The sequence below is a fragment of the Halichoerus grypus genome, chromosome 11 (assembly GCF_964656455.1).
Source record: "Halichoerus grypus chromosome 11, mHalGry1.hap1.1, whole genome shotgun sequence".
Lineage (NCBI taxonomy): Eukaryota > Metazoa > Chordata > Mammalia > Carnivora > Phocidae > Halichoerus > Halichoerus grypus.
Genome location: NC_135722.1, coordinates 5,380,882 through 5,400,722, shown reverse-complemented (window position 1 = coordinate 5,400,722; position 19,841 = coordinate 5,380,882). Strand labels below are relative to the sequence as shown.

At 51.9% G+C, this 19,841-nt stretch overlaps 1 protein-coding gene and 1 long non-coding RNA gene across 4 annotated transcripts in view; one reads left to right on the top strand and one right to left on the bottom strand.

Moving 5' to 3' along the window:
- Positions 1–19,841, top strand: part of LOC118519854 (uncharacterized) — a 41,299-nt gene that overhangs the window by 9,876 nt on the left and 11,582 nt on the right. For both annotated transcript variants that reach the window (XR_013442260.1, XR_004909368.2), the window contains exon 3: positions 3,617–3,781. This is a non-coding gene — a long non-coding RNA (uncharacterized LOC118519854). The remainder of the gene's footprint in view (positions 1–3,616; positions 3,782–19,841) is intronic.
- Positions 11,135–12,914, bottom strand: POLD4 (DNA polymerase delta 4, accessory subunit). 2 transcript variants are annotated; one of them, XM_078057735.1, is made up of 4 exons: positions 12,600–12,914; positions 12,258–12,347; positions 11,999–12,156; positions 11,135–11,640 (listed from the first exon to the last, which is right to left on the bottom strand). In XM_078057735.1, the coding sequence occupies exons 1-4, from the start codon at positions 12,694–12,696 to the stop codon at positions 11,605–11,607; spliced, it is 381 nt and encodes a 126-aa protein (XP_077913861.1). In that variant the 5' UTR covers positions 12,697–12,914; the 3' UTR covers positions 11,135–11,604. The 2 variants fall into 2 exon arrangements, with proteins under 2 accessions (XP_077913861.1, XP_035923441.1); XM_036067548.2 differs by having other exon boundaries at positions 11,999–12,110; positions 12,600–12,908.

Genomic DNA, 19,841 nt, shown 5'->3' with positions numbered 1-19,841 from the left:
ACTTAAAAATAAATTTTTTTAAAAAAAAGAATAGGGGCGCCTGGGTGGCTCAGTCATTGAACATCTGCCTTTGGCTTGGGTCATGATCCCGGGGTCCTGGGATCGGGCCCCACATCGGGCTCCCTGCTCGGTGGGAGGCCTGCTTCTCCCTCTCCCACTCCCCTGCTTGTGTTCCTGCTCACGCTATCGCTCTCTCTGTCAAATAAATAAATAAAATCTAAAAAAAAAAATTTAAAAAGAATATATTTCTATATAACTGATGAGCCAAGGAAGAAAACAGTGAAGTTAGGAAATATTTCAGGGGCACCTGGGTGGCTCAGTCAGTTAAGCGTCTGCCTTCAGCTCAGGTCATTATCCCAGGATCCTGGGATCGAGCCCCACATCGGGCTCCCTGCTCAGCAGAGAGTCTGCTTCTCCCTTTCACTCTGCCCTTCCCCCATGCTTGTGCTCTCTCTTCTTCTCAAATAAATAAATAAAATCTTAAAAAAAAAAAAAAAAACTTCAAACTGAGGGTGCCTGGGTGGCTCAGTCAGTTAAGCGTCTGACTCATGATTTCAGCTCAGGTCCTGATCTCCGGGTTGTGAGATTGAGCCCTGCGTCAGGCTCTGCACTCAGCAGAGAGTCTAAGATTCTCTGTTCCTCTCCCTCTCTCTGTCTGCCCCTCTCCCCACTTGCACGCTCTCTCTCTCAAATAAATAAATCTTAAAAAAAAAAAAAAAGAAAATACTTCAAACTGAACAAAAATGAAAGCACAGCATATCAAAATTTGTGTATTGCAGCTAAAGATGTGCTTAGAGGAAAATTGATAACTTTAAATGCCTATATCAGGAAAAAGAGAGAAAGGTTTAACATTAATACTCTATGATTGTACCCTAAGAAGCTAGGAAAAGTTTGGCAGTTTTTCAAAAAGTTAAACATTTTTACCATATGACCCAGTAATTCTACTCCTAAATATATAATACCCAAGAGAACTGAAAACATACATTCATACAAAACTGGTAAACAAGTGTTTATAGAAGTATTAGTCATATAGCCAAAAAGTCAAATGTCCACCAGCTGATGAATGGATAAATGTAAACATTCCAATTAAAACACGGAGCTTGTCAAGACCCCACTAGATAATATGTAAAAGAGATACAATTTTTCTACAGACACAGAAAGTGAAAGGATGAAAAAGATGTACTGGGCACACAGAAAGCACAAGAAAGCTGGTACAGCTACATTAATATCAGACCAAGTACATGTCCAGACACGGGAAATTAGCAGAGATGAAGACATGCAACTCTCAATCTTGGGGTTGTCCCACACAATGGGATACTATCCACACAATGGGATACTATTCGGCCATAAAAAGAATGTAGTTACATGTTACAACATGGATGAACCTTGAAAACCTTATGCTCAGTCAAAGAAGCTGGATACAAAAGGCTACATGTTGTTTGATTCCATTTGTATGAAATGTTCAGAATAGGCAAATCCATAGAGACAGAAAGTAGATTAGTGATTGGCAGGGGGGATTGGAACTGACTGCTAACAGGCTTCTTTCTGGAGTGATGGAAATGTTCTGGAATTAATGGCAATGGTTGTACAACATAGTGAGTATACTAAAAACACTGATTTGTACCCTTTTCCTTTATTTTATTTTATTTTTAAAGTAATCTCTACACCCAGCATGGGGCTTGAACTCATGACCCCAAGATCAAGAGTTGCATTCTCTACCGAGTAAGCCAGCCAGGTGCCTCGCCACCCTGATTTGTACACTTTTAAATGATGAATTTTATGTATTATGTTATATCTCAAAGAGTAAAATAAGACAAGCTAAAAAAAAAAAAAGAAAGAAAGAAAGAACAAGTTAAACCCCAAGAAATGAAATAATGAGAGCAGAAATTAGTGAAACAGAAATACGCAAAGAACAAAGAAAGCAAAACCAAAAGTTCATTCTTTGAAAAAAATCCATAAAATTGACAAACCCCTAGCAAGACTGATTAAGAAAAAAAAGAGGGAAAATGCAAATTACCAAGTATTGGGAACAAAAGAGTGAAAAGGGGCAAAGGAGAGTAAGGAAACTTTTGGGGAGATCAAATGTTCTAGATTTTAATTGGGTTGATGGTTACATCAGTGCATACATTTACCAAAACTATATGCTTAAAATCTATAAATTCATCTGTAGATGAATTATATTTCAATAAAATGAAAAAATTAAAAAATTCTAGGGCTCCTGGCTGGCTCAGTTCGTAGAGCACACAACTCTTGATCCTCTGGTCGTGAGTTCAAGCCCCACCTTGGGCATAGAGCTTACTTAACAACAACAACAAAAAATCTACATATTGTTATCTCCAATTCAAATCTGACATTTGAGGATTTTTCCTCACCTTCCTTCCATATTATATCTCCTTTTTTCCACAGTGCAATCTCTGACTTCCAACATCTATATATTTATTCATTTTTTTGTATCCTTCATACAAAAACAGCAAAACAGTTTTAGAATTCCTACACCAATACCATTATCAACAACAAACCTATTAAGTAAAGTTCAAGATTTTTTTTTTTTTGTAGTCTTTAGGAAGCCCATGAACTATATTGAAAATTTATTTGTATTCTTATATTATTTTTTCTGTATGATTATATTATCAATTTGATATACAATTAGGTTCAGTTATTACTATTTGTAGTCAATTTTGAGATTTGAAAAAAGTCTCCTGATATATTTTTGGATTTGTAAAATATTCATATGATTCAGGAGCTGAGACTATATAAAAAAATACTTAGACAAATCTCACTCCCATTCTCTCTTCCACCCCATTCTTACCTACCCCCAAAAGGATCCATTTTACTCATTTCTAGTTTACTCTTCCTACGTTTCTTCTTTCGGATTTATATCTTATTTTCCCTTTTTTCTTACACAAAGGTAGCACACTACATACTTAGCAGTTTATCCTGGAAATCACTTTGTATCAGCTAACAGAAATCTCTCTCTCTCTCTCTCTCTCTTTTTTTTTTTTTAAAGATTTTATTTATTTGCGAGAGAGAGAATGAGAGACAGAGAGCATGAGAGGGAGGAGGGTCAGAGGGAGAAGCAGACTCCCTGCTGAGCAGGGAGCCCGATGTGGGACTCGATCCTGGGACTCCAGGATCATGACCTGAGCCGAAGGCAGTCGCTCAACCAACTGAGCCACCCAGGCGCCCTCTCTTTTTTTTTTATAGCTACACAGGATTGCATTGGTGGGTTTATTTAATTAGCTTCCATGGATGGGAACTTAGGTGGTTTCCAATATTCTATTACAATTAATGCCACAGTGATTAAGCTTATGCCTATGTTGCTATATGTCTGTGGAAGTGAATCTTCCGGATCAATTCCTAGAAATAGCACTGCTGGATCAGAGGGTAAATGTTCTGTCGTTTTATTAGCACTACCAAGGACAGGCAGAAGAGCCTTCTCTCCCAGTGGAATGTAGTAAAAAGAGTGCAGCATTAGGAGTCCACGAACCCATTGCAAAACGTGACAGAAAGCCCCTTTTACCTTAGTAGAATTGTCTCTAGTACTGTTAATATGAACATGGTAAGACTGTTTTTCTTTTTTTTTTTTTTAAAGATTTTTTATTTATTCATTTGACAGAGAGAGACACAGCGAGAGAGGGAACACAAGCAGGGGGAGTAGGAGAGGGAGAAGCAGGCTTCCCCACGGTGCAGGGATCCCGATGTGGGGCTCGATCCCAGGACCCTGGGATCACGACCTGAGCCGAAGGCAGACGCTTAACGACTGAGCCACCCAGGCGCCCCGGTAAGACTGTTTTTCTTACTGATTGATTAAATAGGTAACATAGTCACGTAGTTCAAAATGCAAAAGCTCTGTTAATAAAAAATTTCCCTTCATTCCCTATTTCCAACCCACCAAGTTACCTCCCTCTCAAAGGCAACCAATGGTATCAATTTCTTGAGTGTCCTTTCAGAGATATTTATGCTTAATATAGGTGAATGCACACATTTTTTACCCAAATAGTAGCATATTATATACACTGTTCCATAAATCTTTTTTTTCCCACCTCAATTTTTTCACATATATTTTAGAGCTCATTCTATTCTATACCAATCCATACAGAGCTTGCTTGAACTTTTTCACAGTGTGGTATCCATCATGGACTAGAACTTACTTTACTGGTGCCTTATTGATAGACATTTAGGCTGTTTTTAGTCTTTGCTATTACAAATGATAAGATAATAAATAACCTTCTATATATTATTTTACACATACAAGTATATCTGGAGGATAAATTTCTAGATATGGCCTGAAAGGGATGTGTGCATTTGTCATTTTGACAAATAATGCCAAATCGGCATCCTCGGAGTTGTACCAGTCTACAGCCAGCTCTGCAGGACTGACTGTGTGGGGGCATCCTGGGCAGCCATCCTCCTGAGAGCCTGGGGAGCGGTGGGCTGCAGGGTCCTGGGTGCTCTGGGTGTGATGGTCCTCTCTACTCTGCGCCCGAGAGCGCCTCAGAGGAGCTGAGTGCAGCCGTAGGCTTCAAAACAGGATGGGAAAAGGAGCCCGCTTCTGAAGTTGACCGCTGTGACGCGTCCCTTGCTGAGAAGGCTCTAGGATAAGATGGCTCCTGCCTTCAAGGCCACACAACCCCCAGAAGTGACTTAGAGACTACATTTCCCTCAGCTGACGCCTACACGACTCTCACAGGCTGGACAGGACCAACAGACCAAACAGGAGGAATGAATGAAGTGGGAAGGTTCTGTCAGCTTTGAGTGCCTGACGAAACACTGTAGCAGAGGAGGCGATGAAATGTAGCCACGCGACAGCTCTCATAAAATAGAAACATTACCATGGAGAGCAGAGGAGAAATCCTTAAGTCTTCTCAGGGAAGGCTGCGCAGAGAAACAGCATGTAGTCAAGGGTAGGACACGCTGGACTGGGAGCCATGCAAACTCTGGTTGAGGGGAAGGAGGCATCTGCCCCAGGGGAGGCTTCTGGGAAATGCCTTTTCCTTCAAGAGACTAAGGGCCAAAGAAGGGCTCAGGAAAGATGAGGGACCTTGTCCACCGTGTGTCCACTCTACTCGTTCTAAAATCCTTAGCCACAGGGAGGGAGTCTTCAGGGAGTCCGAGTTCCCACAGTGTCATGTCCACACCCGTCTCGTGGCAGGTTTGAAATTCGCTTGCAGGTCCTCCTCTCTTTCCCACGCACCTGCCCCGGAGTCCCTCGGAGCTTCCGCACTGCGGTTCTGACCATTGCACCTGCCGGAACTGGCACGAAGTTGTCGATTTCTAGTTTAGGGCTCGGGTGAGTGGCCTGGAGACCCAGCAGCTGTGTTGAGGATTGCCTAAGTCCTAGAGGTCGTGTGAACCCAAATCCACCTCAAGCCGCCACTGCTGTGGCCTCCATCTACTTCTAGACCAGTCCGGAAACGTGTGCCTTTCCCCTGTTTACTTGAGTTTCTTGGCAAATTAGCTCCTGAAGCCTTTGTGTTATTAGTGCATTTGTCTGAGTTTGAGGGCGGATAAATGCTGCCACACCTAAGTCAACAGAGATGGAATCGCGTGACCCTCACCGGCGGGTGTGGCCCTGGTAGTCACCGTGTGTGGGGGTGCAGAGAGAACTACAACACGGGCACAGAGGGATGCAGGAAATGTGAGGACACTCAGGGTGGGCCATCCTCCTCCTTTCCACCTCCTCCTCCTTTCCACCTCCTCCTCGTGAGATCTTCTGGCTGCGTGCCACCAGCCACGCGCGAAGTTCTCAGAACCGCCTGGTGCCAGCTCGGCCTTGGCTCTCCTGCCACTCGGCCACTCTCCCTTCTCCTTGGCTGGTCTTCCACCTTCTAGAGAGGATTTCCCGAGTGCCATCTTTGGTCCTGTCTTCACCCCCTCTCCCTGTCCCTCTTCACCCTCTGAGAAACCACCCATGCCCATGGGTTTGACCGTCGGTTCTATGCAGGCGATCCCCCTGTGCCCTGGATGCCACCTCTCCCTGACCTCGCTGCTGGACTTGCCCTCTAGGCTGCCACTGCTTCCTGCATGTTGCCTTTTGGGAGTCCTGTCATCATCTTAAACTGCACATGCGTGAGATCGAGCTTGCCTTCCCTCCCGGTTTCCATTTTTCTGCCCATGGCATCAGCCTTCTCTCACCCACCCAAGCTTACATCCTGAGTCATCTTTGACGCCTCCCTCCCCACTCGTCCCTTCCCAAATGCAAGCCCTGCCACCTGCCTTTGCAACATCTCTTGGAACTCTCTGTCCTTTGCATCCTGTCTGCTAATCCAGGGTCTCCGTACCCATGTCCTGAATATTTTTTTTAAGATTTTATTTATTCATTTGCGAGAGAGACAGAGCAAGAGGGGCAAGCAGACTCCCGCCAATACGGGGCTCAATCCCAGGACCTGGAGATCATGACCTGAACTGAAGTCAGACGCTTAACAGACTGAGCCACCCAGACTCCCATGTCCTGAATATTTAATAGCTCCCCCTGTGGTCTCCCTGCCGGCAGCTCCTTCCCCTCTAGTCTTTCTTTCTACCTGGCCAGACAGATTTTCCAGAATGATTGTTTTTATCCTACCTCTCTCCTGCTCAGCAGCCTTCTAGCACTGTCATCACCATGGATAAATCCAGACTCCAGGCCCTATGTTTGGTCCCAGCCCCTCTTGCTGGCTTTAGCCCACATGACATGCCTGCAGGCATCAGGTTCTATTCCCAACACTTAATGAGCTCTGTGACCCTGGGCAAGTACTTAACCTTGTTGTGCCTAAATCTCCTCTTTAAAATCTCTTTATAAAAAGTGTATCATCATTTCTAGGGGAAAGAAGGCACTTAGAACAGTGCTGCATATGTAGTAAGCACTGAAATGCCAGCTTTTTATTGCCCTGGTTTTCATAAGCAAGTGCTGTCGTCTGCACACCTCTCCCCTGGGCGCACACATCCTCTCCTTGTTACCTTTGCTCAGCCCAGTTCCTCATTCTAGAATGCTCTTCTCTGCCCACCTACTCTTCCCCACCCTTCATGGGCCACTGACCTCCCATTTTGCTTCCCATGAACCCTTGTTTGCCACTTCCTGCCGTGCATTCCGCCTGGCTGGGTGGCGGTGAGCACGTTGGGGTAGATCAAGCCAGCCAGAGGCCACACATGGCACGTCTTCCCAGAGGGTCCATTTTACTTGGTAAGTAAGTTCATCCATTTTTTTTTTTTTAAGATTTTATTTATTCATTTGAGACACAGAGATACAGAGAGAGAGAGAGACAGAGAGAGCATGAGCAGGGAGAGAGGCAGAGGGAGAGGGAGAAGCAGGCTCCTTGCTGAGCCAGGAGCCCAATGCGGGGCTCGATCCCAGGACCCTGGGATCATGACCCAAGCTGAAGGCAGACGCTTAACGACTGAGCCACCCAGGTGCCCCTAAGTTCATCCATTTTTAATGTAACGGCAACTACTCGAGCATATCATGGAATAGAATACAAAACTGGCTGGAGATTTTGCGGATAAAAGATACAAGTAGTAAGAATATTCAGAGTGGAGGTGTCTTGGGCCCACCTCCTGCTGCACTGGGGGCTCTGCATTCATTCTGCAGCAGAAGGGTCTGAGGAGCAGGGGTGTGGTGAGTAGAAGGGGTGAGGCACTGAAGTCAGACAGAGGGAACCACTGCAGTAGGAGGGGGCTGTCCTGGGCTCAGGGTCGCCACAGTGAGGGTCTCTTTCACACACATGCTCTCTCCCTCCCGAGGACTCAGTGTCGCTACCACTCCTAGTTGCCCCGACGACGTGGCCTCTGTGTCACATTGCTTTTTTTTAACTTTCCACACGGGTAGATCTTCTCTGTTCAGCAGCACCCCGAGCTGGAGCGCAGGTGCAGGAGCGGGGTGATGCAGGGAGGAAGGCAGCCCTGCGTGTGAGTCCAGCCTGGTGTTTCCTGATTGAGCAAGTCTCAGCCTCAGGTGCCTTATCCGTGAGCCGTGGCTAATACTTACCTCATGACAGTGTTCTGAGTCACTCCAGTCAACCACATAAGGAATGTGCAGCATTCAGCCCAGCAGATGGCACGGAGGGCACTTGGTAAACGTCAGACTCCTCCCAGCTGCATGAGGCTCTCAGCAAACATCAGAGTCTCGAATGTTCCCACCGATACCATACCTTCCCACCTGCATCTACTCCCACATCCTTGGCCTCCCTTCCTGTTGAGCTGGATGCTCCTGCCTGAGGCCACCTTCTCCCTGGGTCCTGGCCCTTGTCACTTTCACAAAAGCCTCACTCATAAGACCGCCACCTCTGTCCCCTCTTGGCTCACTTTCATACTATATGATCATGCTCTAGTGTCACTCTATCTAAAACAAAAGACAAGGGGTGCCTGGGTGGCTCAGTCGGTGAAACATCTGCCTTTGGCTCAGGTCATGATCTTGGAGTCCTGGGATCAAGCCCCGAGTCCAGCTCCCTGCTCAGCGGGGAGTCTGCTTCTTGCTCTGCCGCTCACCCCACTTGTGCTCTCTCTCTCTCAAGTAAATAAATAAAATCTTTTTTAAAAGTACATTTAAAACAAAAGACAAAACGACACATCAGAACCCCTCCCTTGAGGGACGCCTTGGTGGCTCAGTTAAGGGACCAACTCTTGATTTCACTTCAGGTCTTGATCTTCATGATCTCATGGGTCTTGAGATCAAGCCCCGCATCAGGGTTCTGAGCTCAGCGAGGAGTCTACTTGAAGATTCTCGTCCTGTGCCCCTCCCCCACTGGCACTCATGCTCTCTCTCTCAAATAAATAAATAAATCCTAAAAAAAAAAAACCCAAACCCTCCTTTGATCCCACGTCCCTCTGGTCACCACCATTCCTCTGCTCCCTTTACAGTAAAAGTCCCTGAAAGAGTTGGCATGCTCCTGGTCTCCACTTCCACTGCCATTCGCTCTGAGCCCACTCCAGGCACACTCTTACCCTGGCACTCATGGAAACTTCTTGTCCCCAGTGACCTCTGCATTGCCAAGTCCAATGGGCTTTACTTTACGAACCTCTCCAAAGCATCTGAGACCCTGAAATGCCTTCTGTCCGGGCCTCCCCGGCCCACGCCTCCAGATTTTCCTCCAGCCTGCCACCCCCAGTCTCCTCCTTCCTCACCTCTAAGCATAGAAGGTGCAGGCCCGTCCTTGGACCACTTCTGTCTCCATCTGTACTCGCACAGGTAACCTCATCCACATTCAGGGCTTTAAATGCCATCTAAAAAACGCCCACATTTACAGCTCAAATTCAGAGCTCCCGAGAACTCCAGACTTGTGTATCCACCACCTACTCCCCAGCTCTGCTTGGGTGTCAAGCGCGAACTCCTGATTCCCCCGCCCTCCCCACCCCTCTCAAGTCTTTCCCGTCTTAGTCGTGGGAACTTTGGCTTTCCAGCTGTTCGGGCCAGAGCCTTTGGAGTTCTTCTTGGCTCCTCTCTCTCCAACCCACAGCCAGCTGATCTCCCCACCCTGGTTCAAATCACCATCACCTCTCTCAAGGCTGACCCCAGAAAGCCTCCTGAGCACGGTGTTGCTGCCTCTTCTTCCCCCAACTCCACAGTCTATTCTCCACCAACAGCCAGAGTGGTGTTTTCAACACATAAGCTTGATTATGTCATTTATTGGCTTAAAACCCACCAGTGTCTTCCTGTCTCCTCAGATTAAAATCCAGATTCCTTATCTCAGCCTGAAAGGCCCTGTGGGAGCGACCTGCTACCTCTCTGGCCTCATTTCCCAACATACTCCTCTCGCGCCCTCTGCCCTGGCTGCGCTGGCCTCCATGCTGTTCCTGGACCAGGGTGCACACACTCCTGTCTTGGGAAGTGTGCTTGCTGTTCCTTCTATCCAGAGCACCCCCGTAGGTGCAAGGCCCGTTCCTATACTTCATTCAGGTCTCCGCTGAGATGCCACCCTGTCAGAGAGCTTCCATGGTCAACCTCGGCACTCCTGGCATTCTTTGACCTCTAACCCTAACTTTGCCCACCACAGACCACCACGGCATTATATTTACCTGTATGTCTTCTTTGATCTCCTCACCACTAACAACACCCAGCTAACAACACTCTAGAGCGCAGCATACAGCAGGTGCCTGGGTGTAGACAGGAAGAGCCTGGTGCACATGGCCTCTCATCACCACATACCTGCTGGTGCTGCTGAGCAGCCCCACACAGCTCTTCTGGGCTTCAGGCCCCCTCACTATAAAATCTACCTTGACAGCCCTTTAGCAATTTTAGAGATGATTCATTTGAAGTGTTGAGGCACGGGCAGTGCCCAGGACAGTGGGGGTTGAAGAGGCTACTTGGCTGCTCTGTAGGCCTGTCCCCAAGGAGTTAGTAGTGCTGTCTCTGTCTGCCCAGGATGGAGGGCTGGTACAGCCAGTGAAGGTAAACACAGTGCAAGGAACACTGACCCCATTCTCCATGTCATACCATCCCAGGGTCCCCTAAGCATTGTTTCTGTTCCACCCAGTTCCCCACCAAAGCCCATCAGATGATGGCCATCCCTGAGCAGGACCTGCAGGTTGAAAGCCTCCTCAACCCTGCTTTGGATCCAGGTGGCCTCAATGTGGGAAGCAGAGGTGCTTGCCGGGAATCCGTAGGTCTGGACTTTATGGGGCGTGGGCCCTATGGATCCTCCTCCGACAAAGACCCATTTTTGTGAGGTGGGCCACACTGGGCAGGCTAGGTGGCAGGTCAGGTAAGTTTTTCTCTGGCTGGTCTCTGAAGGTGGCTAAAGAGTAGTTTCCCGTGGCGCCTGGGTGGCTCCGTCGTTAAGCGTCTGCCTTTGGCTCAGGTCATGATCCCAGGGTCCTGGGATCAAGCCCCGCATCGGGCTCCCTGCTCTGCGGGAAGCCTGCTTCTCCTTCTCCCACTCCCCCTGCTTGTGTTCTCTCTCTCTCTGTGTGTCTCTCTCTCGCTGTGTATCTCTGTCAAATAAACAAAATCTTAAAAAAAGAGTAGTTTCCCTTTACACCACCAGGGGGCGCCAGAGGCTGATCAGCTCTAATGAGGACGTGTCCGACGGTCTATAGAAGTGTCTAGTCCCAGGTCTAGGGTTGGGCAGCAGAGGGAAGGCGTAGTGCTGGTTCTCTCCCACCTATCAACTTGCTGGTGGCTGCCAGCCCACGCAGGGCCACATTAAGGGACTGGAGGTCAGGCTTCCAGACTCAGTGTTCTTTATTGATAAGCATTAGTGAACCTCTTGCCAGTTTTGCCCTCAGATTCCCAGCCTTAAGTGGGGAGTGCATCTTTGCCTCGTAGATAGATATCTGCCTGAGTCTGACCATGTCAAGGCTGTGCCTATTTGCCACGCTATTCCCAGGACCACAGTATTTGTGGTCAGGGAGGCGTGTAGCAGGCATCTGAAAGGTCATGGCCAGGTCCTTGTCCTCAGAGACCATTCTCCACGTAGGAAGTGCAAGCTTCAGCTGTGTTGGCTCTCAGAGGGGGCTCCAGAAGCCTGCTAGTTAGATGGAGGGCTGAGCCTCAGAGACCTCCAGATTCAGCCTCTTTTCTCTCTCTATGAGGCTCTTTTCCTGCCAAAAGTTCTTCACAGCAGAACTGAGCCAAGGGGGCAGCAACCGGCTCTCACTTGTGTCTTGAGGTTCTGGGATAGCGGGCAGGAGGTCTTAGGTGGGCCTCAAAGGGGATAGAGATGCCAGAGGCTGTGCGAGGGGAGGGGACAGGGAGGGAGAAACCAGAATCAATTAAGTCCTTGATCTGATTTCACCAGCCCCAATTCTTGGCCATGGTCTATAGTCCTTGGCCAACCCCTCTGTACTAAATAGATAGTCCCCTGGGCCCTGGGTGCACCCTTCCCCCACCATTAGCTCAGCGATAAGGATTATTAAAGCCATCTTCTGCCTTCCTGAGCCAGGCACCTTAGAGAATCTTCTTGCCTGTTCAGCAAGGCCCCAAACCCGTATCCATGTCTTCCTCAGGTCAGGGCAGCCCCCACCCCGGGGGGCCAGCAGGCTGGTGGTGCCTGGCTCCCCTGAGAACCCTCCCTGGCCTGTCTCTGACCTGCACTGGAAGCGGGGATCTCCAGGGTGGGTCTGTAGCAGCTGACGCACTTCTGGGGGAGGCTCCAAGCCCATCTGTTCCGCCCGATACCAGCGCTGCAGCCGTGTGATCCCTGCCAGGGTGGGAAGGAGACGCGGGCACCTCATGGGGGGTGCAGGCTAGAGAATGCGTGTGGAGGGGTCTGTCAGGACCTCCACACCCCCTAGTCTCAGGAGACAGTGCCCAAGAGGGTCAGGCAGGGCCTTGAGAGGGTTCTCACCTGTGCAGGGCCCATACTGCCAGGCGAGATCAAACTGCCTCAGCAGCTCCAGCTCTGCTTCATCCACGCTCAGGGGCTGGGGCTCTTCCCCTGCAATGACATGCTGCTCCTCAGGCCTGCCCAGGCCTGTGCCCTGCAAGGCCAGTCCCCTGCCCATCGCCTCACAGCTGCCCCACTGCCCCCCGGCCCTCGCCACCCCTTTGCCTCTGCCGGCCACTGCCAGGCCTGGAGTAGGAAGTAAAGGACATACTTCACTTCCCCTTCCATTGCCCACGTCCGCCCACGTCCTCTCATGCCCCTCAGCGGTGTCCATTACTCCCGCCCCCTCCACACGTAAGAGACCTAGCTCTGGTGCCAGCTCCCCCTTGCTGTGCCCAGCGGGGCCCTCCCTCCTCTTCACTACAGGGTAGGAGTCAGTGATGAGCCGCTTCCGGCCCATGGCGGCCACCCAGGCAGGCGGAGAAGGAGGCGACCGCGGGGAAGGAGAGAGACAGGCCAGCGGGCACGAGAGAGACAGCTGCTGAGGGAGAGAGAGAGAAGAGGGCTGGGGCCAGAGAGCGAGCCTGGGGCCAGCGACGGGCAGACAGGGTGACCCAGACAAGCAGAGAGGAAGTCCGCTGGTTCCAGGGAATGACGCCTGTCCCCCACCCCCACAAGCGCACAAACATCAAAGACCTAGACCAATGGTTGGCCGCCTCTGCAGGGCGGGGCCCGGCTCCAGCCAATGGCAGGCGGCGACGGCAGAGGGGGCGGGACAGCTGCTGCAGCTGTGTTCTGGGGGAGAAGGGGTGAGGCTGGGGCGGGGGACCTGTCAAGATGCCCCAGACTGCACCACCTCCTCCTGCCCCCCTCCTCCCCATTGGTCTGCCGTGGGTCTCAGGGGACTTATAGAGCGTTATCCTCAGGCTCTCACTTCCCGTTTTCCCTTCCTAGGCAAATGTTCTTTTCAGCCTCAGTAATCCCCGTGGCCGGTTGGTAACTCCCCAGAGTCCAGCTGGAGCCTCCACTCCCACCCCTCGTCCCGCAGAGCCTTGTGGGGGCAGGTCTGGAGGTCCGAAGAGCGTTCGGGCTAATCCAGCCCCCTTCCCTGCTCCCACCCCACCCCCACCGGCCCCAGGAGACCTGGCTGGAGAAGCCCATGGGTTCCAAAGCTCCTTTCTCACAGTCTGTGCCCAAAGACCCTGCCCGCTCTTCGTCCAGGCAAGCGTTGGCCTTGTCGACTCTCCGGGGGTCCCGTAGCCTGCTCATGCCTACCCTACTAGTCAGGGAGATTCCACAGTGAGCAGGAGACCAGAGTGTTTGTATCCCCAGGTCTTTAGCAGTAAAATCTGCCTTGTCTCACTAATGTGACAGTATGAGCAGAAAATACCAATGATAAACTAAACTCTTACATGGCACGGTGTGCCAAGTACTGTTCTCAGCGCTTTCCTACATATTCACTCAACTAAACTAGATGTAAAATGCTGCCTTTTTTTTTTTTTTTTTAAGTAATCTCTACCCCCAACGTGGGGCTTGAGCTCATGACCCCGAGATCAAGAGTCACACGCTCCACGGACTGAGCCAGCCAGGGGCCCCATAAAATGGTTTTTCAAAGTAGGAAGTGCTGATCGTCACAGGCATTGTGGGGCCCCAGTTAAACCACAGTCCCTCTGTGCCCTCCCCACCCAGGAGCTCAGAGGCTAATGGGGTAGGCAGATAGGATACACAAGTTGTCAGTGCAAGGATAAAATTCCTAACAAACAGGAAAGGGGAGAAGGGTGGGTCAGAGAGGAGTTGGACCACAGGGTTGGCTCAGCACTGGAAGACCTCCTGGAGGAGGCGGGCTGCTGTAAACAGTGTCTCTCAATTCTCCACCCATGACCTTTGTCCCTTGGGCTCCTGTCATCGCTGAGTCACCCCTTCACCCGCCTCCCCCTCACCAACTTCCTGGCAGCAGGCAAAAGTGCTGGTCAGTGGGAGTCTGGGAATCAGCACAGGGGCCAGCCCAGCTCTAAGTGCCCTTTAGAGATCCCATCCAGCTCTTCCAGGAGGGCAAGGGCCTGCCCAGACACTTCTGCCTCCCCTTCTCCCACTGCTCCGGGGCCTCGGTGCTCTGTGTTAGGAGTAAGGTGGGCATAAGAGAGGAAATGCTCTGGACAGGAGACCACCAAAGGGGAGGAACGAGAGCAGCCGTGTCTTCAGGGGCCTCCTCCTGCCTGGCTCTCCCCATGCACTTCCTTGAGGAGGGCTGAGTGGGAGTCAGAGCTCGTGAATGCACTGCACAGAGCTGGAGGGCCCTTCCCTGCTTTATTTTCTGGGCTGGGCCTGGCCTAATCCCCCATCTGCCTCGTGGACTAAGTGGGGCCCACATTGAGGGAGACGGGGGCCCTGCTGCATTGGGAAGGAAAACAGGGAGGCCCTCTCCACCATGCCTGAGAAGGGCTGAGGTGTGGGGTCCAGTCAGGCCCTGTGCACTCTACAGAGGGATGGTGCCCAGGCTCTGTGGGACTGACCACTCTCTCCCCAGAGGGCGTTCCCAGAGGTGTGTGGCACCTCACTCCTGAGCCCACAGAGCCTTAAGGGAGTAGGAAGCCATGGGTGGGGCAGACCCCTCCTCATTCCTGGTCCTTCCCACCCCTGAAAGCTGATAGCCGTGGGGCCCTGCCACCGCCCAGGGAGCGTGAAATGGGGTGTGCCGCTGGGCGGCCACAGTGGCTCCTACCGCCGCCCGAGCTCATTCCCTCTCTCCTCTGGCACCCGGACCTGCTCTGTGGGCACTGTCTGGGCCATCCCTGCCGGCTGCCCCCAGCTCTGCCTGGCCCAGGCCCTGCTAGCCTCTCCCACCTAGCCTGGAAGATGTCTCCCTTGGCCTTCAGCTTCCCCCCAGCCCCAAGAAAGAATCAGGGCGGTCAGCTCAAGTGCAAGTGGCCTAGGACCGGTTTTCTGGCCTGGAGTCGAGAGAACTCTCCACAGGCAGCATTGCCCTTCTGTCCTAGTCAGACAGTAGTGGGACTGAGCTCCCTGACTCAAAGGAGTTGGCACCCAGGAGTTTTGGAACCATCCCTGTCTAGTTGGCATCCTTCCCCAACTTGGTGTCTGGATCCCTGAGGTGTGCTGGCCACTAGAACCTTGGCCTGCCATCCTCAGGTCTTTTCCTTCTTCACTCCTCTAACCTGTCTGCCCCTATCACCTTTCTTCCTGGAACCCCTGTTCCGACTCAGACAGCCTCCTGTCCTATCCCCAAAACTGCTATGGTGGGGCCTATCACAAGTCAGGCGTCAGGCTGGAGGGCCAGGTCAGAGGTCTGAGTTGGGAGCTAAGTTCTCCCTCCTTCAGGGAATTTCCTGAGACCCAGGAGCCTGTTTCTCTGTCAGCTCTGACCCCCAGAGGCTGGTGATGGGACTAGCAGGAGTGACCTTTGCACTTTGCAGGAGTGACCTCAGCTTGGGAACACCCAAGGGCCTTGCTCTAGGCCAAGGCCAAAGTCTTGGGAGAACCCAAGAGAAAAGAGAGCAAAGAACTGGAACAGGAGCCCAGCACCTTCCTGAGGGCTGAGGCCCACCGCCTACTCCTCCAAAGGGAAGGGGGATTAGGCCTGGCTTAGCTCAGACAATGTGGCAGGGTGGGGGGCCTCAGCACTGCGCAGGCGCCCTGGGAGCCCCTTCCCCCTCCCCCTGCTCACAATGGGGCTTCTGGAGAGAGCCAGCTAGAGCTCGGAAGGTGGGGGCAGGTAGAGGGAAGGAAGCAGCTGCCTGGGGCCCAGCAGGCTGTGGGGCGTAGCCTGCTCTCCTTCCTGCTCTCCTTCCTTCTCCCCAGCACCCGCCTTCCTCAGGCCCTCAGGCCCTGCCACCCACCCTGAGCTGGAGATTCTGGGCAGCCAGATTCATACCCCCAGCCCCCACATATTCACACGCCCTGGGCCCCATTCTCCACCCTGTGGGCCAAAATTCTTTCAGGCAGCCCCTCCTAGTCCATCATGATCCTCCCAGACACCCCACCTCTCCCTGCTCCAGGGTCTTCGGCCTAGTGGGCTTAAGGGGCAGGAGCCTGACAGAAGGCAAAAGTTCTCCTGCGTCTGGGTTTTTCTGCCACTGGCTGTCTCTTCTGCTTTGTCCCAACCACCCCCTCCAAAGCTCCCATCACCTCCCCTTTCACCTTGGCCAGCCTGGCCCTGGAGAAATTCTGGGGACATTTGAAAAGGGATCCTTCTGGCCATTTCTCACCTTGGCCACCAGGTGTCAGACTTTGTCTAGCTGGGAGGAAAGTCCTAGTTAGTTTCCACCCCATCCGCCAGGCCTTAGAGATGGGGGCAAGTTGGGGAGGGGCCTGGAGGTGACCTCTGAACTCGGGAGGCCAAAAGACCCTGAAGGTTGGGAGAAAGAAAGGGCTGGAACTCTGGTCCTACAGTTCACAGCTACTCCCTCGTTGTCCCCACCCCCACCTCACTGACAGGGGCTTTGTCTACTGCTGGGAATCGGGGAGCCAGGCTGAGTCAGGGAGCTCAAGAATTACAGGGACAAAGGCAGAGACAGTTGTGGCTCCAGAGAAGAAGGGGGAGCTGAGAGGCAGCCATCCATCAGAGCACTCAGCCAGTGGCCTAGATCACTGGCCCTCACCCTGCAGGTTACGGGGAACAAGGGCTTTCCTTTTGGCCCTTCCCCATTTGGGGTGGCCGTGGCAAGTGGGTGAATGTGTGCACGTGTCTGTAAGATGAGTGCTTGAATGAGTCTTTTCACACACTGAGAGGGCCCCAAGTCCTCGGGCGTGGGGCCAGTCTGTGCAAAAGCGGGAAGCTGGCAAGCTGTCACTACCCTTGAGCCACCCTGCACCTCTCCTGTGCCCGCTCCTACCCCTGCCAGTGACCTTGCCTCTCCCAAGTGACAGCTCTCCATTCTCTGCACATCCTTTCACACGCAGGTGCGTTTCTGGATCCTCAAGATGATGCTGAGATTTCTAATCCACTCCGTGCTATGTGGATGGGGATGATGGAGGAAGAGAGCCTACTCTCACTACCCCCTCCCCGCTCCCCCCTCCTACTCTCCCCAGCCTCCCTGGAACGGAAGGACTTCTAGAGATGTCCTCTCCTCCGTGGCACTGCAGGGCCCCAGGCATTCCAGGTTCTTAAGCTGACCTCTGCATCCCTGGGCCCCTGACTCTCAGGCCACACTTAAAAGGTGGGACCTGGGATAACCACCACTAACTCGTCACCTCTCCTGGAGCCGCCGTGGGTGGAGAACCAATAACAAACAAATTCATAGAAAAGCCTGATGACTTGTCCTTTACCAAGAGCTACCTGCCTCTTGGTCCACAGCTCCAAAACCCAAACGGGGGACTCACACCCCGACACCATCAGTAGGGAGCTATTTGGGGGAGAGTTCAAGAACTCAAACTCTGAAATGCCCTTTCTGGCTCGGTTCTCCTCTGTGTCTACCTCCCCCACCTTGCTGCTGGGGGGTGCCCCCTCTGCATCTTCCACGGGAGCCACCTCCAGCACTTGCCCACCCTTCCCGGTCACTCTCCTCCCTTCTTTCCCTCTGCTACCTGCCCTGTGTTCAAATGGTGTTCAAAAGCACCATTCCTAACCCTCTGGAGTCTCAACCAACCCTCAATTCTCTGCCATTCCTGCTTTATCAGTCCTCGGGCCATGGGAAGCACCCTGTCTTCTCTCTGTCCTCGCCTCTGGCCATCTGTGGCTTGCTGGGGAATGTCACAGCCCATGACAGAGATGCGTGTGCTGATGTCACCTGGCTCCACGAGGCTGCCCAGCAACGATTTTGATTCCCTTCCTCTGCTTGTCCCCGATTCCATTCCCTAAGGCTCTCTACATTCTTCTCCAGCTGCCACCCCCCCACAGCAATTTCGTGTTTAGATCTCTCTGAAACAACAGCAAACCAGCCAACCACACATCAGTGCTCCTGCTACCCGTCTAGGTATTCCTTTTGCCACCAAAGGCCGGGGAGAATACACTTACCCCTTCTTCTTTCTCACCACCTCCTTTAATCTCACAATTTGGCGTCTGCCTCCCAACTGCTCTTGCAAAGGTCACCTGTGACTTCCTGATTTCTCAGTGGGTTTCCCCCCGAATTCTTCCCCCAGGGCTTCTGGGGCCTCTGACACTGTTGATCGGTGGCCTCCCAAAAACTCACTTCTCTTAACTTCTCACACACTATTGCTTGACACTCTTTAAATCAGCTTACGTTAAATTAGCAAGTACTTTAGTTCGGTGCAGGCATTGTGCTAAAATGCTGTAGGGATGCAAAGACGAATAAATTATGGATCGTGCCCTCGAGATGCTATCCGCTTAAAAGGGAGACAGACGCACTGAACTGACCCTTGTCCTGCCCTTGTCCAGACCCTACCTGGAGAGGCCATGCAGCGGCACCTGCTGCGTGTTGGGCACTGGAGGGACGGCGGTGGTGGCAGACACCATTGCCTTCCCCGCGAGGCTTACAGACCAGCACCCTCAGCGGAGGGATGCCAGCCTGCCTTCCCTGTCTCCCGGGGATTTCATCTGGGTCTTTCCACAGCTAATCAAATTCTGCCTTGGAGTTTAGCATTTGGGGCAAGGGATCCCTTTTCTACGTGGTTTGGTTCAACACGCTAATTGAACACCTTCTTTGGGCTTGCGCCTGACCTGGGATAGAGAGATGGGGAAAACTCAAAGGCGGCCCCCCAAGAAGCTCGCAGTACAGGAGTGTGGGATACGCCTTCCTTCTCCCGGTATTCTGTATAGCCCCTTGCTTGGTGCCTTACACCGGACGGGCTGCTACTCATTTTGCCCCAGCGTGGAGACAGCCCAGATGCCCTCTCCTTCCTATCTTGTTAGACAGGAAGCAGGCCTGCAGGATATCTAGACAGAGCCAGGGCAGATGTCCCTGCCCAAAGAGCCTGGACCCCTCTATGGGGCATGTCCCCTCCAACTTGGGCCAGGTGACTGTGGGACAGTCAGCAGAACCCGGCTCGACCATAAAAGCAAGTCCAGTAGCTCTTGCACCTACACTCACGCACCCGGCGGTGGTTTCTACCGACGGTCTTCTCTCCCCAGATGGATCACAGGCTCCGTCAGGGCAGGAGCCAAGTTAGGTCTCAGACTTCTCTTGGATTTCCTACTCCAGTTAGCGTAATGATGGGCAGGTCTTTAAAGTATTTGTAGATTGCTTGACAGGACCATCATTTGTTACTTCCTTAGCTTAGGGCACCATCTCCTGGTAAAATACCTCTGTGTTAGCTGGGAGCAGTCAGCCCAACTTACTCCGCGGTCTTCGCGGCCGATCTGTCCCACGTCACCTGATTACTAATCCCTGCTGCTGCGGCCAGGCACCTCACCTTTATTGTTTCTCTCATCCTTCAAACAGTCTTAGAAGGCTGTTTCATCATCCCCATTTTACAGACGGGGAAACCGGAGAATAGAGAGTTTAAGTAACTTGTCCAAAGTCACTCTAGGAGGCTTCGAGGCTGGGCTTGGAGCTGAGGTCATGCCTTGAATAGCATCTACCCCATTCGCTTGCAGACCAATCTGAGTTTTTCTCTTTCCCCCTAACCTGCTGACTTACCCTGGAAAGAAAGGAGTAGAGTCACAGCTGAGACTTGCGACTTGGCCGCAGT